Consider the following 26,807-nt stretch of genomic DNA (forward strand, 5'->3'; position numbering starts at 1 on the left):
AAAGAATTTGATCGACAGGCCGATGGCCAATGAAAGGAGGAAGACGGCGGTCTAGCGGCGGTGAGATGCGTTGCTGGGGAGCGGTAACCAAGGAGGCCGCAGTGAAGGCCTGAAGCGGTGTGAGGGTTCGGAGAGCGGGTTACTGATCAGTAGTAACACGAATTTACTGAATTAGTCTTGTATTGAACTAATCAACGGATTAATGAGCTGTTAGTCACTAATTTTAAGGCAGCTTTTCTTCTTCAAAAATCTCCTTCTTAAGCCCACCTCCAGTTTAAATTCCATGGAGGATCAGGAGCCAGACCAATAGTCCGTTTCCAGAACCAACCATGGTGAAACTGAGGGCCAAATGCCTTCTGGCTGGTAAGTCGAGTAAAAAAACCTGGCAGGAGGAGGAGGAGCTGCCTTTGTGTGGCGCCTCCAGCCTTACCAAGACACACCCAGGTGCCTCACAGCTGACCACCTCCTGAAGCCACACACAGCAGGGTCTGTCAGACGTGATAGTGGCAGACCCATCGAATGCTTTAGTGATACTCTGGGGTTCTAACGTTTTCCTGTCGTTCATTCTTTGGGATTTTTACCATGTAACAATTACAGCACGGAAGCAGACCATCTCGGCCCTTCTAGTCCGTGCCGAACTCTTACTCTCACCTCGTCTCACTGACCTGCTCTCAGCCCATAACCCTCCATTCCTTTCCTGTCCATATAGCTATCCAATTTAACTTTAAATGAGAATATCGAACCTGCTTCAACCACTTCTGCTGGAAGCTTGTTCCACACAGCTACCACTCTCTGAGTAAAGAATTTCCCCCTCATGTTACCCCTAAACTTTTGCCCTTCAACTCCCTACTCTTGTCCTCTTCAACCCTCTACTCTTGTCCTGTTCAACCCTCTACTCTTGTCCTGTTCAACCCTCTACTCTTGTCCTCTTCAACCCTCTACTCTTGTCCTCTTCAACTCTCAACTCATGTCCACAGGAGATCCTTTCTACAACTCCTCCTCAAGTATATAACTCCTCCTCTCTCATGCCTCTGTAATTCCCTTTTCTCCACTGTAGTACTGATACATCTAACTTTAGCTTCTCCCTCTCAAACTGCAGGGTAAATGGAATCATTATTGTGACCAAGGGTTCCTTTACCTTAGGCTACCTAATTGTAGCCAGTCCAGAATTGCTGGTTCCCATGTGGGCTCAGTAGCTGCTCCAAAAAGCCATCTTAGAGGCATTCCACAAATTCTCTGTCTTGGGATCCAGCATCAACTTGATTTTCCAAATCTATCTGCATATTGAAAATCCACCATGACTAACGTAGCCCTGATGACAGTTATATACAAGCTCCTGTTCAAACTCCGAAAAATCAGCTACAAAACTTTGTTTTTTTGCTCTCTGCTCGACCTGGGTGAAGTCACCTTTACTTTTCCACTTCAAACTCCCATTGGCTGTTATTCCATGCTGAATACGTGCTTTTTCTTCTGTTTCGTAGATGTCTGCGGAGAATAAGAATTTCGGGTTGTATACTGTGTACATTCTCTGATATAAAATGGAACCATTGGTTGCAGTGGGACCAAGCCACATCAGAGAGGATTCTGGAACAGAAGCCAGAGTAGCTTTTTGTTCCATTGATAGCATTTCCATCAGTGCAACTTCTCTTGTCTCCTTCCTATCACTGATAAAGGATCTTCAACCTGTAATGTTAATTGTCTTCCCACAGATGCTGCCTGACCTGCTGAGTATTTGCAATTTCTTCTGCTTTTATTGTAGATTCTCCATTTACTGTAGGTTCCCTCCACCCTATGTGTTTCCTTAGTACTACACCTCTGGCAGTGTAGCTACCACTCAGGATTGTTCCTTTTGCACTGTTTTGTGGCAGCAGTACAATGCAATACATATTAAAACAACTATAAATTACACTAAGAAATATATATAAATCAAGTATTGATAAAAAAGAATAGTGTATTTGGATTCAGAAATCTGATGGTAGAAGCTGTTTGTAAAATGTTGAGTGAGTATCTTCAGGCTTCTGTACTTGAAGGTGGTAGTGAGAAAAGGGATGTCTTGGATGATATGGGTTTTCTTGGGTGATGGAGTGATTAGTGGAAATTCGCAAATAGATTATTGCACTATTTATTTTCATTCTCTGATTAATAGATATAAGTTGCATAATTCAAATCTCTTACTCTTCCTTCAGTTAGTCCTGACGAAGGGTCTCGGCCTGAAATGTCGACTGTACCTCTTCCTAGAGATGCTGCCTGGCCTGCTGCGTTCACCAGCAACTTTGATGTGTGTTGCTTGAATTTCCAGCATCTGCAGAATTCCTGTTGTTTGCGTTTTTAAATTCACTACTGTGAAGCCTCTTCCGGTGATGCCTACACAGAAGAAGTTTAGATCCTCTCTTCGACGGGAGTTTAGTGAAACCATCTCTCACTGCTCCCCATCTGAAATTTCTTCGGCTCTTCAACTTTTCGACCACATTTTGACTCAGACTCGCTATCCAATCACCTGTCCAGCTCTTGGCTCCATCCTTCCCCCTCCTATCTTTTCCTATCATTTTGGATCTCCCCCTCCCCCTCCAACTTTCAAATCTCTTACTCATTCTTCCTTCAGTTAGTCCTGACGAAGGGTCTCGGCCTGAAACGTCGACTGTACCTCTTCCTAGAGATGCTGCCTGGCCTGCTGCGTTCACCAGCAACTTTAATGTGTGTTGCTTTAATTATCTCAATGCTTATTTGTATGTGAATTTTAACCTTGAACCTTTCTTGTTAAAATGGTTAAGGTTTTGGACAGAGCATGTGATGTGAATGTTTTTTTGACCATTGAATGCTTTTGTCTGCCTTTACCTTGCTTGAATATTATCACATCAGCCCTGTATTTGCTGTCTTTTTTTTTGCCTACCAAACTGATTCCAGATATGAATGACTTTGTGTTGGGCACGTGGCCGAGTGGTTAAGGCATTCATCTAGTGATCTGAAGGTCGCTGGTTCGAGCCTCAGCTGTGCCACTGTGTTTGTGTCCTTCAGCAAGGCACTTAACCACACATTGCTCTAGTGCCTGTGTGAGAAATGGCGCCCCACACAGACTTCCAATCTGTGCCTTGTAAGGCATGAAAATGCCCGACGCAAGCCTCTCATGGTCTGAGTCGATGTTCCTTCCTTAGTAATACAAGGGGTGATTGATAAGTTTGTGGCCTTCTACCTAAGGTAGAAGATGAGTTATTAACTTCAAACTTTCTGCATGATCACTCAAAGCTGTATCAGTCATCTCCTTCTACCTTAGGCCACGAACTTATCAATCACCCCTGCTGTGGACCACTTTCTGGAGGTCCAAGATGCCGACTTCTACAAAGAAGGGATCCATATGCTCCACGACCGCTGGACTAAGTGTGTAAATGTAGGAGGGGACTATGTTGAAAAATAAATGTGTGAGGTTTTCTAAAATTGACTCCTTCTACCCTGGGCCACAAACTTATCAATCACCCCTCGTATGTATAGTCTGGAGAGCTGTGATGGTTCTGCGTAGAATGAGAGAATATAATATTTAAAATAAGAAAAATAGTGTCTTATCATCAAGAATAAACTCACAAAATCAAAAGGACTATAGCAATACATATTTAAAAAAATAGGATTTTTAACGATTTTCACACTTTAGAGTAATCCTGATGTTCCCACTTCCCCTGTCTTCTTCCATAGCCTTGCTACTTCTCCAAACCGCTTTTGAACCCTGCAATTGAATCTGCCTCCTCTATTATGCTTGTTAGTGCAATCCTGGCCCTAAATATTCATTTCATAAAGAGTTTTACTTCACATTGAGTTTTGTTTCCTGTCAGTCTCCTTCTTTACTTTGTAACCTGGTTTTTGACCCTTCTGCCACTGGGATTTGTTTACCTTTTTTAAAAAATTAGATTATCTCATTCTAAGGAAAAACATCACAGTTTCGCCTGTCTATGCATATTAACAAGACCCTCATCCTGGAATAGTTTTAGTAAATCTCTTTTACATTCTGTTTAAAGCTTTTAAATATTTGCTAAATGTAGGGCCTGGAAATTGATGTAATACTTTAGGTGTAGTTTATTATATAGATTCATCGCACTTTTGTCTCTAATTATAATTCCCAGGATCCTTGTACTTCATTCAACCACTTTTTCAATCTGCTTCACTATTTTCAACCAACTGTTTACATGTGCCTCCAGATCTTCCTTTTTCTTTTAGATTTCTACTCAAATTTGTATTGTTCTAATTCATCATCTCAAAATGCAACCTTTTGCATTTCTCAGCATAAACTTCTGTTTGCTATCTACTTGCTGTGTTCACCACTCGTGTGTTTATATTTTTGAAGTTTATTACAAATTGCTATATCTCAAAGCTGTGTATCATCTGCAGAGTTGGAAGCTGTGTCTTGTACAGCAAAGACCAAATAATTAATATGTTTTTTTTTTAAAAAGCAGTCTTAGTAACAAACCTGAGAAATTCCAGCTGCACGCTTCCCTTCTGAGGCTACTGAAGGGCTTGGACAGGTTAGAAGAATGGGCAAAGTGGCAGATCGAATACAGTGTCGGGAAGTGTTTAAGATGGCATTGCTGATGCCTAGTGACTACTTACCAGTGGCAAAATACAAAACAATGAAAATCAACGAAACACCTTATTAAATAAGAGAGGCAAAGGCGAGGCATGACAGAGGCAAAGGGAGATGGGAGTGAGGGAAGTCCTGATGTCCGATCGAATTGGAAAGGTTGGGTAGGAGCTGAATTGTGGTGGCAGGGTCCAGGCCTTAGAGCTGTCTGAGAGTGAGGGACGCCCTGATATTTGGACGATTTAAGCACCAGGTCAGGATGTCAGGACCAGAGGTGAGGGACGGGCCTGTTCTGCTTTCTACTCCGTGATGTTTACTCAGCAATGCGCTGAACTGAGGCTGTGGCCTACTTCGGCTGCAGTGATGCCTGGCTTCATGTCTTTTGTAAAACCTCAGTTCTAAATGCTTTTTGCTTACTTTCATTGTTTGCACAATTTTTTTTTCCTTTCTCTCTGTCCATTGGGTATATAGCTTTTTTTAATGGGTTCATTTGGGGTTACCTTGTTTTGTGGCTGCCTGAAAGGAGACAAATTTCAAGGTTGTATAATGTATACCTACATTAATATAAATATACTTTGAACTTTGAAATAAAAGCGTAGACTATTTTTCTAAGTGGAGAGAAAATTAAAAAATCTGAGGTGCAAAGGGACTTGGGAGTCCTCATGCAGGATTCCCTAAAGGTTAATTTTCAGGTTGAGCCTGTGGTGAGGAAGCAGACATCCCACCTCTCCCGGAAGTTCTGGGAGTCTCTCGCATATCGAAAGTGGTTCCCTGACGCCCGGAAATTATATACAATATCCCGGAAATTGATTTTTTTTTTGAGAGGGAGAGCGAGCATCCTGATTGGTCTCTCTTCATGCTAAGAGTGGTCCCCAACTACTACAGGGCCGCGAGGAAACAATATGACCCTCCCCCCCACCCGGGGTCAGCCGGTCTGCAAGAATATTGTCAATATTTAACCGGTCTGTGGTGCAAGAGAGGTTGGGGACCCCGGATTTAAACTAGCTGGCTAGCTGCCAAGGAGCTATGCTATTGATGTCCAACGTGATGAGGCCAAACTCCCTGTAGACTTGCATAAGTTGTAATAGAATAAACATGATAATATATTATAATGTAAGTACATATTTTAGTATCATTTTCTGCATATACCCAACGGTTTACATATTAGACAAAATCACTAAACAAATTATTACATACACCCTTGGAGGTCAAGGGGGGGGTGGGGTGAGTATGGGGTTGTGGGGGGGGGGCAGGGTGCTACCTCCCTGAAATGAGTTTTTGCAGGGTGGGATATCTGAGGAAGCCAAATGTAATGTTAGCATTCATTTCGAGAGGACTAAGATATCAAAGCAAGGATGTAATGTTGAGACTTTATAAGGCACTGGTGAGGCCTCACTTGGAGTATTGTGAACAGTTTTGGGCCCCTTATCTAAAAAAGGATGTGCTGGCATTGGATAGGGCTCAAAGGAAGTTCACAAAAATGATTCTGGGATTGAAAGACGTATCACATTCAGAGCATTTGATGGCCCAGGGGCTGTACTCACTGGAATTCAGAAGAATGAGGAGGAAATCTCATTGAAACCTATCAAGCATTGAAAGGCCTTGATTGAGTGGATGTGAAGAGGATGTTTCCTGTGGTGGGGGAGTCTAAGACTATAGGACGCAGCCTCAGAATCGAGGGACGTCCATTCAGAATGGAGATGAGGAGGAATTTCTTTAGCCAGAGAGTGGTGAATTTGTGGAATTGGTTGCCACAGGTGGCTGTGGAGGCCAAGTCATTGGGTATATTTACGGCAGAGGTTGATAGATTCTTGATTAGTCAGGGCATGAAGGGATAGTAGGAGAAGGCAGGAGATTGGGGCTGCGAGGGAAATGGATCCGGCATGATGAAATGGTGGAGCAGTCTCGATGGGCCAAATGGCCTAATTCTGCTCCTATATCCTGTGATCTTCAGTCAGAAAATTTTCCATCATTACTTTCCATTGTTATTTTTGGTTAGCCAATTTTCTATCCATGCCACTATAGCCCCTATTATTATATAATGTTTATTCTTGATAGCAATATTCTTGATATTATGAGGCACTTCAGCCAAAGCCTTTTGGAAGTCTGTATATATTATGTAAAAGATAATGCCTCAATTCTCTTCACTTCAGTAATCTCTGTAAATTTGGTTAGATATAGTTTGCCTTTAACACATCCATTCTGGCTTTCTCTTAATTGCTTGCCCGAGTGACTCCTAATTCTGTTCCTGATCATTGCTTCAAGAGCTTTCCCTGTGTTAAACTGCCAATTGTTGCAGAAGTTATCTTTATTATCTTTTATTGGATTTATTTTAAAATATATGTGCAACGTTTAATTTTATTTGTAGGTTTTGACTTTCTAAATGTCAAGAAGCATTCAAAATTGTTATCAGCTGGATTTGCCTTGGAATATAGCTGTACCAGTTGTCAGAGATTTTCTCAGCTGTTCATAGCTGTTACCTGTCCTCCTTTGTGAGAGGATTATTTTGTAATTGACAGAAGCTAAGATCCTGTAGCAGATTGTTGTGTAGTGATGGTGCATGTAGGAAACTGCTGAGAGGAAGGTCCAGCTCCTTCAGATTTCAAGATTCAAGATTGCTTATTGTCGTTCTTCAGCACTCAAGGATAAAGGAGAACAAAATATTGTTACTCTGGATCTGATTCAGCATAAAAAATACAATAAGCATAAAGAACACAAATGTAAATATAAAAGCAATTCTATAAAACCCAATGTACAAGTAACTCTTATATACATTGATTGTATGTGTGTATGTAAAGTGACACTAGGAGTTGTGTTTGTAGTGGTGGTAAGGAATCTCAAGGTTGTTTATGTACTTTGATAATAAATTTAGTTTGAGCTTTAATGGGCAGAGGTGTTGATGAGCCTGACTTCTTGGGGGATGTAACTGCTTTTTGAGTCTAGTGGTCCTGCTGTTGATTCTGTGCAGCTTCTTCCCTGATGAGAGTGGGAAAGACAGTCCATGAGCAAGGTGTGTGGGATCCTTCATGATATTAGACCATAAGATATAGGAGCTGAATTAGGCCATTTGGCCCATCAAGACTGCTCCACCATTTCATCATGGCTGATCCATTTTCCCTCTCAGCCTCAATCTCCCGCCGTCTCCCGTATCCCTTTGTTCCCTGACTGATCTAGAACCTATCAACCTCTGCCTTAAATATACCGAATGACTTGGCCTCCACAGCCGCCCGTGGCAACGAATTCCATAGATCACCACTCTCTGGCTATTGCTGACCTTTCTCTGGTCCTTGATGGTGCCGGCAAAGGGATGTTTGCAGAAATTTCAGGATTACTAGTCCAGTCACACTTTGATCATATTTAAGTAAAGTCTTAAAAAAAAAGTCTGGATTTCCACCCAAAATGCCAACAATTCCTTCCCATCTCCCACAGATAATCCCAATTTGTTGAGCTCATCAGGCAGATTGTTTGTTAATCCAGGTTGTAGTTTCTGCAATCTCGTTAACAAAGAACTACACGTGATGTAAATCCTGGAAACATTCAGGTCAGGCAGCATCAATCAATAGTTAATGGTTCCGATCCAGGACCTTTTGTCAAGGGTACTGATGACAGATTCCGGCCATGAGTTGTTAACACTTTTTCTCCATGGATGCTGTATGACTTGCTGCATATTTCCAGAATTTTCTGTTTTTATGCCAAATTTCACTAAAACTGTGTGCCGATGGTGATTTTAATGTTGTCATTTAACTCTGTCTTTTAGGTGACTCCACTGTTGGGAAGAGTGCATTGATGCAAGTATTTCGCAGTGAAAGTGCCCATTTTCTGAAAAATTATACCATGGTAGGTCAGTTGATCTGTGCTTCAGTCTTAAAAATGTCCAGACATAATGTTTGTGAATTTATAGCAGTAGTAAGATAGAAAATCAAGAAAAGTGGAAGCAAGACCAGGATATTCAGCCCTTCAAGTCTGCTCTCCCATTCAGTTTGATCATGGCTGACCCTGTACCTCAATACTATTCAATTCTGTCTCCGATGACCCCTTTTGTGTCCTGGAAGTAACTAAGGTAAGAGACAATAATCAAACAGGTATCCATCCATCCAGCGTCCTCTTTGACATTTTACCATCAGGAAGGAGACTCCGATGCATAAAGACGAGTACGGTCACGATGGGAAACATTTTCTTCCCTCAGGCCATTAGGCTTCTCAACTCCCTGCCACATCGCATTTGAAGTGTCACTGGATAATTTGTACTGTACCCTACTATATTTAATTTATGCACTTTACTTTGTTTATCTATGCATAATCTATGTGGATTTGTAATTCCTGCTTTCCTAAGTTATTGTGTTTTTATATATATATATGTGTGTATATACACACACACACATATATATATATAGATATATACATACACACACACATATATATACATATACACACACACACATATATATATATATATATATATATATATATATAAAAACACACAATAACTTAGGAAAGCAGGAATTACAAATCCACATATATATGTGTGTGTGTGTATGTATGTGTTATGTGTACTACTGTGCTTTACACCCTTGTCTATAGAAACATTTCATTTGGCGGTATACATATACATAGTGAATTGACAATAAACTTGACTTAACTGGGAGATACAGTATTGCCAGTGATGCTGAGAATAACTCTTTTTAAAACCAGTAGTGCCTTGTAGTAAAGTGAAGGGACTTCTGGGCCATTTGACATTGAGAAAGATACTGGAACAAGCAGGCAGAGGTTTTGTCAGGGTATTTGGGAGCTTAAGGAAAAAGTGAGAGGCATAGTTTTTGGGTAGACATTTTAGAATTTAGGCTGAAGATGGCTAAGGGTGGAGCCATAAAAATTGGGAATGTGCATATAGGCAGAAGTGGAGATATGTGGGTACCTCAGTCCTGTAAAGTTGATAACAGAGGGATTTTATAACAGGATTCTAGTAATTTCCATGTAGGATAGCAAGCATTGGTCTGATGGGTAAACAGGGCTTGGTGCAAGATAGGAATGAACTTGGAAAGAAATTTGACACCAACACTTGTTTAGTGCATGTTGCCAAAGCTTGGTTGGGTGTGGTTTTAAGATGGTATTGATAAATATTTAAAATGAGAAACAGAAAATACTAAAAAAATACTCAGTGGGTCACGCAACACCTGTGGGGAAAATTCCGTCCACAGAGTTCCTCACCTACTGAGTACACCATATTCTGTTTATATTTCGGAGTTTCATAGTCTGCAGATTTTTGCTTTTCAGGGTAAAGACTTGAGCAGCCTTAGGGCATTGTTAATTGTGAATTTGCAAGAATCTAATTTTTTAGGCAATGAGGACATTTGCGAGGTGGCTTAATTGCTCCCCCTGCGCAAGAAGCACATCCAGCCTGTTGTCTCAGAAAGATGCTGAGTGGAGCTACAAGAGGGTAGAAACTTGCCTGGAGAAGCTGTTACCCTCCCCATTTGCTTAGAGAGGTTTTAATGCAAAGCATGGAGGTGGTGCAATAACAAGTCAAAGTCAAGTTTATTGTCAGAGGCTCAAGTACACGTATGCATGTGCAGCAGCATGATACAAGTAGCATTCATAAGAAAAACATAAATTAAACAATTTTTACATGAAAGAACACATTGGTAGCACAGCAGTTAGTGTGACGCTATTACAGCTCAGGGTGTTCCAGAGGTCGGAGTTCAATTCCGGCACTGTCTGTATGGCATTTGTATGTTCTCCCCATGAACCGTGTGGGTTACCTCTGGGTACTCCGGTTTCCTCTCACAGTCCAAAGATATACTGGTTAGTAAGTTAATTGATCACTGTAGATTGTCCTGTGATTAAGCTAGTGTAGGTGCATTGCTGGGCACCAAGGGTCTGTTCTCCGCTGTATAAACAAAAATAAATAAACATAACTATAACAAAAAAATACACAAGTCCACTTTAGTGCAAAGTTGTCATAGTGTTGCTAAACTGTAGTGATTAGGGTTGTGCCAGTTGATTGAAGTAGCTGTTCTTGAACCTTGCGGTGTGGAGATTCTGGCTTCAGAACCCGCTGCCCTTTGGCAGCTGTGAGAAGGAGGCAAGGCCTGAATAGTGGAATCTTCAGTGATGCAGATACTATCTACGGGTGGTAGGGAGGGATGTGCCAGTGATGTATTGGACTGAGTCCACAGGAAGGCTGATTTTGTGTTCTGTGAAAAAGCAATATTCATCTATCATAAAGCAGGCTGAGTCAGACAAGAGGAATCTAGAGTCAAACTGGCACAGGAAAATTTATACCATTACTTGTCGACTGGAGATGGGGTGGAGCGGTGAAGGCAGAAACTCTAGGCTATTCTTACTGGTTGAAAGAAGCCATAAGTCTCAAAACGGAAATTAAGGGAAGGCTTGTGTTCATTTGTATCAGTCTTGTAATGAGAAGCGTCAGGGTGTATCCTCGTTAGTGCTGAGTTTTTACCATTCACTTTTGCTCGGTGTCCTCAAAGAAGTTCACTGCCCTTTCCAGTCCTGAAGAAGGGTCTCGGCCCGAAACGTTGACTGTTTATTCATTTCCATAGATGCTGAGTTCCTCCAGCATTTTAGTGTGTGTGTGTTGCTTTGGATTTACAGCATCTGCAGTCTTTCTTGTGTTTATAAATTACTTAAAGTTACTGATTTTCCAGATGATTCCCCAAATTTAAGTTTTAATGAAACAAAAATGAGTGAACTCAGCTCTGAGGTAGTTTCACTTTGGGTGGAACCATCTTGACAGGAACCTTAATAATGGAAAAATAACCTGATGTTAGGATTAAAATATTACTTTGTGTGGGCAGGTTGCATTATGTTGGGTTGCAAGGAGGGATTGAGCAGGATCCTTTAAACTTCAGAAGGAGGATAGTATGTGCTGAGATTTCTGAGAGGACTTTAGAGTATGCCAGAAAGATGTTTCCTAAAACTAGGGAGGATAGACTCATGATGAGGGATTGGTCATGTTAGCATTGAGATTTGAAATTCCTTCACAGAGAGTTCAGAGTTCAAGATTCAAAGTACATTTACTATCTGATGTATGCAATATACAACCCTGAGATTCATCTTCCCACAGACAGTCACAAAACAAAGAAACATCATGGAACCTGTACAAAGAAAATATCAAACACCCAACGTGTTTAAAAAAAGAATAAATCATGCAAACAGCAAAAACTAACTGAAAAACACAGAAGATAAAACATCAGTGTAGTTCAGTTCAGTTTAGCGCGGTGTTGTTCATTGACTGTAAGCTGCAGAGCCAATCTGTCTCGATCAAAATTACACAAAATAGCAATAACAAAAGGAGTAACCAGAAACCAGAAACACATCATAACATGAACTATAGAGTCCAATCCACAAATCACATTGATTAAACCTTGAACATGAGAAAATCTGCAGACGCTGGAAGTCCAAGCAACACACGCAAAATGCTGGCCTGCTGGGTTCCTCCAGCATTTTGTGTGTGTTGCTTGATTAAACCTTGCCCAAGACCCAAGACTCCGGCAGAATCAATCTTGCTTTACGCTTTAATCACGTCCCATCTTGGCCTGGAGGCTGCACACTCTGCTCAAAACCTCGCTGAACTCCCTCAGAGACCAAGTGCCAAATTGCACAAAGGGGTCAAACACACCATCAAAATGTAAATCACAGGTTCCGATAGAAGCAGAATCATATTTGAAAGAAAAAGAAGTACTTACGTAAACTGTTGTGTTGTTCGCTGGCGCCACCTTCTTCCAATGAATGGTAACTGTTTAGAATTCTTCACCTCAAAAGGGCATCAGGAGCTCACTGGTAATTTAAACTTGCAATCCATGTGTTTTAGACTGTTAAAAAAAATTTTGGTGGAAAATGGAGTTATGTCAGAACATCAGCCATTAACTCACTGCATGCTCGAGCAGGCTTCTGTTGTGTTTTGGTTGACTGCTGCTCCGTGTTACAAGTCTTAAAATCAAGCCAGGCTTTTAGGAGGAAATCAGGTGAATATTTTCATCCACAAGGTAGCAGAAGTCTTAGATTTTCCCTGTCAATGGGTTGTGGATACTTTCCTTGTCAATTTAGAACTTTATGATTGAGATTTATAGATTTTTACCAATAAGGCCATTGAAGATATGGGAAAATTATATTGTACAGGTCTTCTAGGAACTTTGTAACTTTTCCAAAAGTTGGTGAGATGCGACAACGACTCCCTCGTTGATCCTTACTCAGCTGCCAGTACACAGCATGGATGATGTATCCAGGTTACAGTCTAGAGAAAGAGCATACTGTTGGGATGCAATATTTCAGTATAACTACTGGATTCCATTGCTGACTTCTCTCGGTTTCATACTTCTTTTATTCATGTATTTATTCTTCTTGCTGTCGTTGACAAGACTAAACTAAGTGACTTCCCAGACCATTTAAGAGTCAAGTACATTGGCTGTTTTGGAGAGGCATTGTTGGCCAGATTGGGTGATGATGGGAGATTTTCTGACATGCATTATGACATTTTGGTTATCTAATCTATCTTGTCTATCTAATGGAATAGGCTCTTCTGGGCCTTTGAGCTGCGCTGCTCAGCAATCCCCTGATTTTTAACCCTCGCCTAATCACAGGATAACAACAATGACCAATTAACCTACCAACCGGTATGTATTTGGACTGTGGGAGGAAACTGGAGCACCCAGGGGAAAAACCAAGTGGTCAAAGGGAGAATGAACAAACTCCTTCCAGGCAATGTCATGACTAAGATTAATTCGCTTTTTAAATTGCAGATTATTAACGGAATTTAAGTTCCACAGTTGCCGTGGAGGGATTTGAATTCTGGTCTCTGGATCCTTACTCCTGACCTCTAGTTGACTAAGTCATCGTCATTCTGATTGTGGATACACCTTCTAGTAATTTATTTGGGTTTGAATTTTGTAAAAGTGACTGAATTATTGAAGTCTAGTTAGTGAGGTTACAGAATGGCACAGAAATTGAAGTGTGGATGTGCTAACAGCCCTTTTTCTGTTTAGACAACTGGAGTGGATGTCTTTGTAAATCCAGTCTCTATCCCAGAAACTTCAGACAGTGTGGTGAGTATTTAAGAAACAGGCGACCATTCTATCTGAAATGTACAACTGCTTTTGTTGAGTACAAGAACAGAAAATGTGGCAAAACTTAGGAAGTCAGGCAGTATTTGTGGAAAGAGAAACAATCAATGTTTTGGATTTGCGACCCTTCTGAAACTCTGTTTCTCGTTCCACAGATGCTGCTTGTTCTACTATGATTATCTTTTGTTTCATTCTATCTATCTATCACATACTCATACACATACACATACACACACACACACACACACACACACACAACACGGAATAGGCTCTTCTGGTCTTTCAAGCTGCACTGCCTAGCTTAATCATGGGACAATTTACAAAGATCAGTTAACCTACCAACCGGTACATCTTTGGACTGTGGGAGGAAACCCATGGGGAGAATGTACAAACTCCTTTTTAGATTTTGCTTTAAGGGTGGCAGGGTGGTGTGGCGGTTAGTGTAATGCTTTACTGCACCACTGATCACAATTGGGGTTTAATTACCATCACTGTCTGTAAGGAGTACATTCTCCCCGTGTCCTTGTAAATTTCCTCCCACATTCCAAGGACGTATGGGTTGGGGTTTGTAAATTGTGTGGGCATGCTTTGTGGGTTCCAGAAGCATGATGACACTTGCAGTTTGCCCCCAGCAGAATACTTGAACTGTGTTGGTTGTTGACACAAACACTGCATTTCACTGTGCAAAAGTCTTAGACACACATACACATACACCCTCTCCCCCAGGGTCCCTAAGACTTTTGCACAATCCTGTACTCTTCAACGTGGAGCAGGGAGTGAGCTAGTAAGCCTGGCGGGAGCAAAGGATGTTGGAAATGACGAGGGTGGAGCGCCCCGGGAGGGGTGTGGAACAGGAGGTAGAGAAGGAGTGCTGGGGCGGACACATCCAGTCCTGAGACAACAGACAAAGTCGTTTGATTCCAAATAATTGGTTTACTGATCATTACAGAATGTCTCTCTGATGCTTTCCATCCCCTCCCCTCTCCTTTCCTCTTTTTCCAGCCACGATTCCTCACTCCTTGACCCCTTTCCACTCTCAGTCCACAATAGAGACCCAGATCAGAATCGGGTTGATTATCACTCACGTATGTCATTAAATTTGTTTTTTTTTGTGGTAGCAGTACAGTGCAACACATAAAATTGCTACAGTACTGTGCAAAAGTCTTAGGTACCCTAGATATATATATACCTGACTTTTGCAGAGTACTGTACATGCGATAAATAAAGCTAATCTTTAAAAATATGTCCAGCATATATGCAGTTTAAAAAATAATTTACTTCTATTTAGTGTGGCTATCTGTGATTGGATATTGATTTATTTTATTCTTGTATTTCTGTTCCCAGGAGCTTTTCCTATTTGACTCTTCAGGGAAAGAGATCTTCTACGACATGGTGGAAAGTCAAGTATGGTGATCAATTAGTGGATTTAACTCTCAACGGAGCACTTGTGCTACTTGTTCCAGATGGGGCATGAGGCGGGGTCATTTACCATTAGGCTACTTCCAACTTCACTCTGAAGCAGTACATTGACTATGGATCAGAGCTTTCATTTAGATAACGACACAAAATGCAGGAAACACTCAGTAGATCAGGCAGCATCTGTCGGGAAAAAGAAAATGAAGAGGAGTCTTCAACCTGAAATGTTCACTCTGTTTTTCATTCCATTGGTGCTGCCTGACCTGCTGAATGTTCCCAGGATTCTGTTTTTATGTCAGATTTCCATCATCTGTAGTTTTTAAAAAATTTCTGTGCTGACTCTCCTCGTTATATACTACTTTGGCTGTGCCAGGTAACTGGCAATTGAATGAGTGCGAGTGCCAACCTTTTTCCCGGCGCATACGTCTTTGATTGTCCAGTGTAAATGGGTTGATTCTTAACTGCCTGACGTAGTCATGGGATTCTTCAAAGGATGGAAATCTTGAGCAACACACACAAAATGCTGGAGGGATTCAGCAAGTCAGGCAGTATCTATTGGAATGAATAAACAATCAATGTTTCATCAGGACTGGAAAGGAAGGGGGCAGAAACCTGAATAAGAAGATGGGGGAGGGGAGGAGTACAAGCTGGCAGATGATGAGTGAGACCAGATGAGGGGGAAGGTGGGTGGGTGGGAGAGGAGAAGGGATAGGTGGAAGAGGTAATAGGTGAGACCAGGTGAGGGGGAAGATGGATGGATGGGTGGGAAAGGAGAGGTAGTAGGTGGAAGAGGTAAAGGGCTGAAGAGGAAGGAATCTCCCGGTAGCTACTGATTTCAGCTTGACTTCTCATTTCCATTCTGACATATCTGTCCATGGCATCTTTTCATACTCAGGTTGGAGAAGCAATTCCTTATACTCCGTTGGCATAGTCTCCAACGTGATTGCATGAGCATTGATTTTTCTAACTTTTAATTACGACCCCCGACCCTCCTCTATTTTTCCATTCATCATTCTGATTACCCTCTCACCTTTTCCCCTCACCTGCCCATTACTACTTTCCAGTTCCCGTCCTCCCTTCCTTTCTTTCGAGGTCCACTGTCTTCTCCTATTAAATTCCTTTTTCTTCAGCCTTTCCCCCCACCTACCTATCACCTCCCTGCTTCTTACTTCATCCCCACCCACCCAACTCCCCCTCACCTGCTCTCACCTATCGCTTACACACAAGAGGTTCTGCCGATGCTGGAGATCCAGAGCAACACACACACAAACCGTTGGGGGAGCTCAGCAGGTCAGGCACCATCTATGGAAATGAATAAACAGTTGGATATTTTGGGTCGAGATCTGAAGAAGGGTCTTAATCCGAAACATCAACTGTTTATTTGTTTTCAGAGATACTGCCTGACCTGCTGAGTTCTAGCATTTTGTGTATATCACCTATCACTTGCCAGTTTGTACTCCTTCCCCTCCCCCCCCCACCTACTTAATCTGGCTACTGCCCCCTTCCTTTCCAGTCCTGATGAAGGGTCCTAGGCCGAAACATCGACTGTTTATTCCCCTCTTTAGATGCTTTTACTTGCTCATGCTTTTTTTTTGCATTTCTCTTTATTGGCATTGGGTGCAAAATGAATTTCTGATGTGAAGACTCCACTTTATTGTGTTTCTTTTGACTTTGCTATTTTGGTGCAGTCTAGTCTCTAAAGCGATTTTTACAAGAATTCAGCAAACTTGCTTTCTTGATTCCGTCATCATCATGTGGAGATATTGTGATGTTTTGTCTGCATTGTTTAGATCTCTGGTTGAGAGCTCTGCTGAATTGGTTTCCCTGGGGTCACTGTGTTGTCTTTTGTTCTGGAAGTTGACTATCTGATTTGAGTATTGCACTGAAATGGAGCCTAAGGCTATCCACGGCAGAGTGCAGTTTTACAGTCAAAAAGGTTATACCACATGAAAACAGTCTCTTCCGCCCAACTGGTCCATGCAAACCAGGATGTCCCATCCAAGTTAATCCCATTTTTCACCATAACCTTATAAGACTTTCCAGTGTCTGTACCTGTCTAGTGTCTTTTACATGTTGTTATTATACTTGCCTCAACCACTTCTTCTGGCAGCTGATTCCTCATGGATATCATCCTTTGAGCTGGAAATGTCGCCCCTCAAGTTCCTCCTAGATCTTTCTTCAAGACCATTAGACATGGTCAGCCGAAGGGCCGGTTTCCATGTGGTATAACTTGATGACTCCAAATCAGATAGAGTCATAGAGTTATACTGCTTAGTATCAGGCCTTCGGCCGACCATGTCAGTGGTGACCATGTCTTATGGTGCTGAAGAAACATATAGGAGGAACTTGAGGGGCAATTTTTTTTTTTTTGACACAAAGGATGGTATCTAGATGCAATCAGCTGCCGGAAGAAGTGGTTGAGTCAGGTATAAGAATGACATTTTAAAAGACACTGGGCAGATAGAGAGACTGGAAAGATTTATAAGGGTTATGAGTCAAACATTGGCAAATGGGACTGACTTGGATAGGACATCTTGGTTTGGACCAGTTGGGCCAAAGAGGCCTGTTTCCATGCGGTATAATTATGACGCCTGAGGATAAAAAGCAGGAGCGGTTCGCAGCAGCGTTATAGAGCTTTGACCAGTGGCCATTCGGCGTTTGGGATTAATTAGTAAGAGCAAATTATGAGAAGGCTGGGGCAAGCACAGTGGCCATCATCGGAGTGGATGTATTCAGAGTGGTGATCTTCAGGCTTCAGCAGAGGGAGGCTTTGCTCAGAGAAAGCAAGTCTCAAGTTTCTTTTCTCTTCTCTTTATATCTGTTCAGCTAGGTAGCTATGACAGGGTAGTGCAGTGCTCCTCTTGCAGGATGTGGGAAGGCAGGGAGGCCTCCAGTGTCCCTGACCACTATAACTGAGAGATGCATCCAGCTGCAGCTTCTAGCAAATGGCATTAAGGATTTGGAGCTGGAACTGAACTCTGGATCATTTGGGAGGCTGAAGGGGTGATAGGACATATAGAGAGGTAGTTATACCCAAGGCGCAGGACATAGGAAACTGGGTGACAGGAAGGGAAAAGAGGTTAAGGCGTCAATGCAGAATACCCCTCTGGCCATCCCTCTCAACAGTAAGTATACCACTTTGGATACTGTCAGGGGAGATGAGCTAACAGTGGAAAGTCTCAGTGGCCGGGTCTCTGGCATGACCACTGCCTATGTGACTGATGGGAAGGAGGAGGAAGAAGCATGCTGTGATGGGAGGGGATCTGTTAGGGAACAGACAGGAGGTTCTATGGGTGAGAATGAGATTCCTGGATGGTATGTTACCTCCCAGATGCTAGGGTCCAGGATATCTTGGATCGAGTCCTCAGCATTCTTAAGTGGGAGGGTGAACAGGCAGAAGTCGTGGTCCATGTAGGTACCAATGATATGGGTAGGATGCGTGACGAGATTTTGCGTAGGGAGTTCAGGGAGTTGGGTGCTAAGTGAACCCTCCAGGGTTGTGATTTTTGGGATTGCTACCTATGCCTCGTGCTAGTGAGGCTACTACTAGGAAGATTATACAGTTTAATATTTGGCTAAGAAGATGGTGTGGGGGGGGGGTCATAAGATTTTTGGATCATTGGTCTGTCTTCCAGGGAAGGTGGGACCTGTACAGAAAGGATGGTTTGCACCTGAACTGGAGGGGAACTAGTTTCCTGGTGGGAAGTTTGTTAATGCTGCATGATGGGGTTTAAACTAGAGTTGCAGGGGGATGGGTACCAGACTGCTGGAACAATTAGTGGAGAGGTTGTGGAGGCAGATGTTGGTAAGACCTCAGACCAAGTCTGGAATCAAAAGGTTGAACATGGTGCACCAAAATCAAAAAGGGTGAATACAGGACTGTAGGTGTTGTATCTGAATGTGCACAGTAAATGGAATAAGGTAGGTGAACTTGCAGCACAGTTGTAGATTGGTAAGTATGATGTTGTAGGCATCATGGAGTCATGGCTGAAAGAAGATTGTAGCTGGGAGCTTAATGTCCAAGGCAATACATTGTATCGGTAGGATAGGCAGAAAGGCACAGGGCTGCATCACTCTGTTGATAAACATTGAAATCAAATATTTAAAAAGAGGTGACATAGGGTTGGAAGGTGTTTCAATTGTTGTGGATAGAGCCGAGGAAATGCAAGGGTAAAAAGAACCCGATGGGAATTGTATACAGATCCCCAAACAGTAGTGTATGGGGATGTGGCCTACAAATCACAACAGGAGATAGAAGATGCTGCTCAAAGGGCAATGTTACATTAGTCATGAGGGACTTCAATATGCAGGTAGCTGGGGAAAATCAGGCTGGTGTAGGATTCCAGAAGGGAGAATTTCTAGAGTGTTTACAGAATGGCTTTTTAGAGCTGCTCAAGGTTTAGCCCACTAGGGGATCGGCTATCTGGACAGGGGATGGCGTTGCTTTGTTGGTTTAAAAAAAAAATGAGCCCACTATATTAGAGGAAAGATTCTAGCATGGATAAAGCAGTAGCTGATTGGCAGGAGGCAAAGAGTGGGAATATAGGGAGCCTTTGCTAACTGGCTGCCGGTGACTAGTGGTGTTCCGTAGGGGCCTGTGTTGAGACCGATTCTTCTTAAATTATATATCAATGATTTGCGTGATGGAATTGATGGCTTTGTTGCAAAGTTTACAGAAGATAGCTGGGGGGGGGGGCAGGCAGTTTTGAGGGCCTTAAAACAGATTAGGAGAATCGGCAAAGAAGTGGCAGATGGAATACAATGTCGAGAAATGAATGGTCATGTACTTTGATAGAGGAAATGAAAGGGTTGACTATTTTATAAATGGAGAGAAAGTGCAAAATCTGAGGTGCAAGGGGACTTGGGAGTCCTTGTGCAGGATCCCCAAAAGGATAATTTGCAGATTGAGTCTGTGGTGAGGAATGCAAATACAATATTAGCATTCATTTCAAGACAACTAGAATATAAAAGCAAGGAGACAATGTCGATACTTTATAAAGCACTATTGATGCCTCATTTGGAGTATTTTGAGTGGTTGTGGGTCCTTTATCTTAGAAAGGATGTGCTGAAACTAGAGAGGGTTCAAAGGAGGTTCATGAAAATGATTCCCGGATTGAATGGCTTGTCACATGAAGAGCATCTGATTGTTCTGGGCCTGTATTCACTAGAATTCAGAAGAATGAGTGGTGACCTCATTGAAACCTATCAAATGGGGAAAGGCCATGATGGAGTGGATGTGGAGAGGATGTTTCCTGTGGTGGGACAGTTGAAGACCAGAGCCTCAGAATAGAGGGGCATCCTTTTTGAACGGAGATGTGGATAAATTTCTTTCGGCAGAGGATGGTGTATTTGTGGATTTCTTTGCCACAGGCAGCTGTGAAGGCCAAGTCTTTATGTATATTTAAGGCAGAGGTTAATAGATTCTTGATTGGTCAGGGCATGAACAGATATGGGGAGAAGGCAGGAGATTTAGGCTTGGAGGAAAATTGGATCAGTCATGATGAAATGACAGAGCAGACTCAATGGACCAAATGGCCTTATCTGCTCCTCTATCTTATGGTCATATGGTGTATAAAACTGCAGTCTGCACTGGATAGCCGTAGGCTCCATTTCAGTGCAGTATTCACATCAGATAGGCAACTTCCAGAAGAAAAGACAGTATGGTGACCCCAGGGAAACCCCAGCAGAGCGCTCAACTTGAGATCTAAACAATCCAGACAAAACAACAGCACAACACCTCCATGGTGATGAGGGAATCAATAAGCAAAGCTGCTGAATTCTCATAAAAATCACTTTAAACAAAAACTAGTCTGCACCAAAATAGCAAAGTCAGGGAGCTGCAATAAAGTGGAGCCATGACATCAGAATTCATTTTTGCACCAAATGCCAATAAAGAGAAATGCAAAAAAAAAAAAAATGCATGAGCAGTTAAAAGCATCTATGGCAGGGAATAAACAATGTATGTTTTGGGCTGCGACTCTTCATCGGGACTGAAAAGAAAGGGGAGGGAAGCCGTAATAAGTAATCAGCAGTTTCTGAGATACTCAAACCACCCTGTCTGGCACCAACAATCATTCCACAGTCAAAGTCACTTAGATGACATTTCTTCCCCATTCTGATGTTTGGTCTGAACAACAAATGAACTTCTTGACCATGTCTGCATTGATTTGCTGCCACATGGTTGGCTGATGTACAGGGATATCTAATAAAGTGGCCACTGTGTGTAATTTGATAGATATTCTTGTTTTACTCATTCACTGGATATGGGCATATTATCCTCATGAAGGCAGTGGACAGTGACCTTTAATCACCGCAGTCATTCACATTTAAACACTTCCACAGTGCTATCATCGTACTCACAAAGAGACAGAGACAGCACATCAACTATACTGACCACCAAGCACCCACTTATACTAACTCCATCTAATGATGCTATCTTTGATAATACCATAAGATACAGGAGCAGAATTAGGCCATTTGGCCCATGTAATCTGTTCTGCTATTTCTGATGCATTTTCCCTCTCAGCCCCAATTTCCTATCATCTTCCCGTATCCCTTTGTGCCCTGACTACTCAATAATCAATCAACTCCCTTAAATATAGCCAATGACATGGCCTCCACAGCTGCCTGTGGCAATGAATTCCATAGGTTCACTACTCTCTGGTGAAAAAAAATTCCTCCTCATCTCTGTTCTAAAAGGATGCCCCTCTATTCTGAGGCTGTGTCCTCTGGTCTTAGACTGCCCCACCATAGGAAACATTCTCTCCACATCCATTCTATCAAGGCCTTTCAACATCCAATAGGTGTCAATGAGGTCACCCCTCGTTCCTCTGAATTCCAATGAGTACAAGCTCATAGCCCTTAAACGCTCCTCATATGACAAGCCCTTCAATCCCAGAGTAATTTTTGTAAACCTCCTATAAACCCTCTCCAATGTCAGCACATCCTTTCTTAGATAAGGGGCCCAAAACTGCTCACAATACTCTAAATGAGGCCTCGCCAGTGCTTATAAAGCCTCAGTGTTACACCCTTGCTTTTATACATTACATCCTTGCTTTCTCCCCAGTAGTCTCATCAACTCCTCTGAGATTCTACCACTCACCCGCACAGCAGGGGTGATTCAGACTGGATGTGGGTGGAAAGCACAGGGTCAAAGGGAGAGAGAATCTCTGTATAGACTGCACCAGGGGTTGGGATTGAATCCAGGTCTGTGGTGCTGTGAGGCAGTGCTTCTATTAACTGTGCCACTGTGCCGTCCATAAATAAAGTTGCAGTGTTTAAATCCATTAATGAAGAAAGAATGTGAATTTTAAGTTGCTCTGTATTTGCTTAATTTAATCAGTGGGAGTTTGCAGGGGTCATCTGCCTCGTGTATGACATCACCAATGCAGCATCCTTCAACAGCTGTACAAAGTGGCTGGAAAGGGCCCGGGCTCAGGCTCCCAACGGCCAGCTACCAGGTCAGTGTGTTTATAGCGAGACAGATAAATACTTTATTGATCCAAAAGGAAATTACAGTCTCACAGTAGCATTACAAGTGTGCAGATATACAAATATTAGAAGAGAAGTAAGAAAGAATAAAAAAAAGTTACCTTAAAAATATGATGTACGTTAAAAGAATTTATTCACTTATATGATGTGGACGTCGCCAGCTATGCTGGCATTTATTGCCCATCCCTATTTTTTTTTAAGAGTCAATCACATTGCTGTGGGTCTGGAGTTACATATCGGCCAGACCAGGTAAGGACAACAGAATTCCTCTCCTAAAGGTGGGTTTTTACGATAATCAACATGGTTTCAGGGTAATCAGATTTTTTTTATTGAATTCAAATTCGCCATCTGCCATGGTGGGATTTGAACTCATGTCCCCAGCGTATAACTGGGTCTCTGGATTACTGATCCAGAGACGGTTATCACTATGCCAAATCTCCCCACAACTTGTACTTGTGCATGATTTACAAGTCAAAGACTACAATATTTTCAAAATTTCCAAGTTCATACTGATAAGAGCTCTGGGAACGTAGGAATTTGTGTGTAATTAAGGGGAAGTGTTTCGCTGTAAATCTGGTACCATAGTCACGTTGATTGTTTTATTGATTTACAGGAGTGCTTGTGGGCAACAAGATGGATTTAGCAAGCAGGCGAATGGTGGAGTACGCACAGGCGCAGGAATGGGCAGCCAGCCAGGGTCTGGAATACTTTGAGACCTCTGCAGTAAGTACAGGGAACAATGCCACTCTGTTTCCCTCTTCTGTCCCCTTTCTCCCCAGGGAGTTATTTGCTGGGACCCGGGTTGGAGCAGGTCAGGCTGAGACTTATAACGAGGCCTTGGGTCATCTTTCATTATCTCTTGTAAATAACTTTAGTAGCAACTAGTTACTTGTGAGGTGTGGACAGTACTGTAAATTAGAAAAGGTGGTAGCTATTTTGCATATTGCAAGTTCCAACAAGCAGCAATGATGGTATTGAAGGAATAATTAACTTTAATGATGTTGATTTAAATAATATTGATTTGGGGATAATTATGATTCAGAACACAGGAGGTAATCTTGTCTTCAGAACATCTTTTATGTTAACCCTTGGTTTAATGGGTTATTTGGATTTTCTAATGGATAATTAGCTTTTATCAGTACCAGGCTGGAGATATTAACCTAAACTTTTGATTCTGATGAGTGACTTGAGTCCTTGGCTTCTGAGGTAGGAAGTGAAAGTGGGAATTCAGAGCAAGGATTGACATATGTTGAGTGAGATGACAGCAGACTAGTTGAAAAGCTCTCATTTGAATGCTGTTGAACAAGGTAATTTGGATTGGTTAGAGAGGGCAGCTGCATTAGTTTCCAGCTAGTGAGCTGAACTGTTCTGTCCAGGCTGTTAAGGGAGCTGCAGTCATTCTCAGTGAATGTTTGTACTCATTACCTTAACCCAGCCGGCAACTTTACTCTGCTTTACCGCATGAGCGTGCAGCTGCTGCTGATGCTCCCGTGCATGAGCTGGAGGAGAAACTGCTTAACTGTGTGGAAGGGTGCACAAAGTGAAGACACTAAGCACATCTTTCCCTCCCCCCCTCTCTCTGCATTCCGCAGGGATCGCTCCCTACACAACTCCCTTGTCCATTCGTCCCCCCCATCCCTCCCCACTGATCTCCCTCCTGGCACTTATCCGTGTAAGCGGAACAAGTGCTACACATGCCCTTACACTTCCTCCTTTACCACCATTCAGGGCCCCAAACAATCCTTCCAGGTGAGGCATCACTTCACCTGTGAGTCGACTGGGGTGATATACTGCGTCCGGTGCTCCCGATGTGGCCTTTTATATATTGGTGAGACCCGACGCAGACTGGGAGACCACTTTGCTGAACATCTACGCTCTGTCCGCCAGAGAAAGCAGGATCTCCCAGTGGCCACACATTTTAATTCCACATCCCATTCCCATTCTGACATGTCTATCCACGGCCTCCTCTACTGTAAAGATGAAGCCACACTCAGGTTGGAGGAACAACACCTTATATTCCGTCTGGGTAGCCTCCAACCTGATGGCATGAACATTGACTTCTCTAACTTCCGCTAGGCCCCACCTCCCCCTCGTACCCCATCTGTTACTCATTTTTATGCACACATTCTTTCTCTCACTCTCCTTTTTCTCCCTCTGTCCCTCTGAATATACCTCTTGCCCATCCTCTGGGTCACCCCCCCCCCGTCTTTCTTCCCGGACCTCCTGTCCCATGATCCTCTCGTATCCCCTTTTGCCTATCACTTGTCCAGCTCTCGGCTCTATCCCTCCCCCTCCTGTCTTCTCCTATCATTTTGCATCTCCCTCTCCCCCTCCAGCTTTCAAATCCCTTACTCACTCTTCCTTCAGTTAGTCCTGACGAAGGGTCTCGGCCTGAAACGTCGAGTGCGCCTCTTCCTATAGATGCTGCTTGGCCTGCTGCGTTCACCAGCAACTTTGATGTGTGTTGCTTGACAAAATAATGATGTTTTCAAGGAGAGAAAGGCGAGTGACAGCAAGTAACCTTAAAGCTCTTTCCAGAGATTAGCTGGGAATGTTACATGTTGGTGTAAACGGAAGAGTTGGGGATGATTTTTGAAGTTGCATTTTGCCTTTGAGCATCTTTCACTCTTTTTTTTCCAGAAAGAGATGGAGAACTGCAACGCTCCATTCTTGAGCCTGGCCAAAGCATTCCATCGTATGTACGAGGAGAAGCTGGAACACATCCGATCTATTGTGTGAGGCAGCCCTTGTTGCTGTCTCTTTCTGCCCAGTAGAATGACTACTTCCTGATCAACTGACTCCCCTGCAAAATGGCACCCTGTCTGGCTCTTACCCACCCCCTATCTCTCACACCCTGTTTCACAGTACAGGTCCACAATCCTCTATCCGAAACCCTTGGGGCCAGGTGCATTTCGGAATTCAGAATTTGTCGGATTTCAGACCACCATACCAAAAACACGTGTGCTCAAGTCCCTTATTTAACCTGGCTCAGTGCGGTGGACTTTAGGACCCAGCGGTGCACCAAACCTACGCACATCCTCCCGTATACTTTAAATCATCTCTAGATTACTTATAATGCCTAATACAATGAAAATGCTATGTAAATAGTTCTTATACTGTATTGTTTAGGGAATAATGACAAGAAAAAAATTTATTTCTAACAAAAACATTCAATGAAACATAAAAATATACAGCTTCAAATGAACCGAATCAAACACATGGTAAATGACTTATTGGAATAAATGTAGGACGTCACTGTCACTATAAAGCTTCAGTAACTTGTCTTTCTGTTTATTTAAATCATATATGGTGGTACTTCTGACACTTTTTTTTCAGTAAGACGCCGCACAGACACACTACGATCAAGCTTCTGCAATAACTCCCACTTTCTGCGTTATTGATAATGATAGATGCTTCCTTCTCTTTTTCTCATTGTTACCCATAGGGGTATCTGCAGCTTTTTTTGACACTTTCACAGTGAAATTAAACACAAAGTCAACAGTGAACACAAAATATCAGCGAACAGCAAATGCACGTGTAACCAGTACGAGCGCTGAGCCACAACTGATGTCTGGCGGCCTCTGCTAGTGCTGCCGCGTCACACCTGAGTGACGTCAACTGTTGGCGAAAATAAAAGTTTGGTTTTCGGAGCTTTTTGGATTTTGGAATTTCGGATAAAGGAACGTGCACCTGTAGTGCATCCTGTTCCTGATGTGAACTCCATCTCTCTTACTCTACACATCTGTCTGCCTGTTTATGTCTCCCGCTTTCACACTCACACATACCTGTATACAACAGGCCAATCAGGCGATGCCTGAAAGAAGCACCAAGAGCCACTGTGTCAAGACCAGTTGCTATATATAAAGGATCAGGAAAGGCCACTGAAAACTGCATCAGTTCACGCAGTGAAGTTGGGATTAAGATACGTGTGTCTGTTTTTCCACCCAGCATTCCATTGCCCAATGCAAACATTCTGGATAGCAGACAATGCTTTCTGCTTTCCATTACCCTGACTGGAAAGATCTGTCTTCATGAGACAGAGCCATGCTATTGGTTTAAAATCCCTGGTCCAAGGTTACTTTTGTGATGTATTTTTAAAAAGAATAATTGGTTTTGCAACATTTGACTGGATAAAACTTTTTTTTTTGAAATGATTTGCTTTTAGGAATGAGAAAGCTTGTTCCAATCTGAGGACATTTTGATTCGTAGCCATTGAAGTTGTTTCGTGTGGGTTGAAGGAAATATCTTTCTTTGACT

General features: G+C 42.5%; 1 protein-coding gene across 2 annotated transcripts; it reads left to right on the forward strand.

Moving 5' to 3' along the window:
* The first annotated feature begins 52 nt into the window (after window positions 1-52).
* ift27 (intraflagellar transport 27 homolog (Chlamydomonas)) lies at window positions 53-25,818 on the forward strand. Of its 2 annotated transcripts, XM_063062830.1 has the most exons (8): window positions 53-363; window positions 8,322-8,401; window positions 13,566-13,625; window positions 14,988-15,047; window positions 22,402-22,519; window positions 22,752-22,799; window positions 23,164-23,273; window positions 25,191-25,818. In XM_063062830.1, exons 1-8 carry the CDS (start codon window positions 330-332, stop codon window positions 25,287-25,289), a joined length of 609 nt encoding a protein of 202 aa, XP_062918900.1. In that variant the 5' UTR covers window positions 53-329; the 3' UTR covers window positions 25,290-25,818. The 2 variants fall into 2 exon arrangements, with proteins under 2 accessions (XP_062918900.1, XP_062918901.1); XM_063062831.1 differs by lacking the exon at window positions 22,752-22,799 and having other exon boundaries at window positions 56-363.
* The last annotated feature ends 989 nt before the right edge of the window (window positions 25,819-26,807 follow it).

This window comes from Mobula hypostoma, chromosome 11 (genome assembly GCF_963921235.1).
Source record: "Mobula hypostoma chromosome 11, sMobHyp1.1, whole genome shotgun sequence".
NCBI lineage: Eukaryota > Metazoa > Chordata > Chondrichthyes > Myliobatiformes > Myliobatidae > Mobula > Mobula hypostoma.

Bases quoted from the DNA above. Each gene is read 5' to 3' on its own strand.
- ift27 (XM_063062830.1), top strand. From the start codon at position 330: ATGGTGAAACTGAGGGCCAAATGCCTTCTGGCTG. The intron at 364-8,321 runs GTAAGTCGAGTA...TCTGTCTTTTAG, and splicing joins GGCCAAATGCCTTCTGGCTG to GTGACTCCACTGTTGGGAAG. The intron at 23,274-25,190 runs GTAAGTACAGGG...TTTTTTTTCCAG, and splicing joins AATACTTTGAGACCTCTGCA to AAAGAGATGGAGAACTGCAA.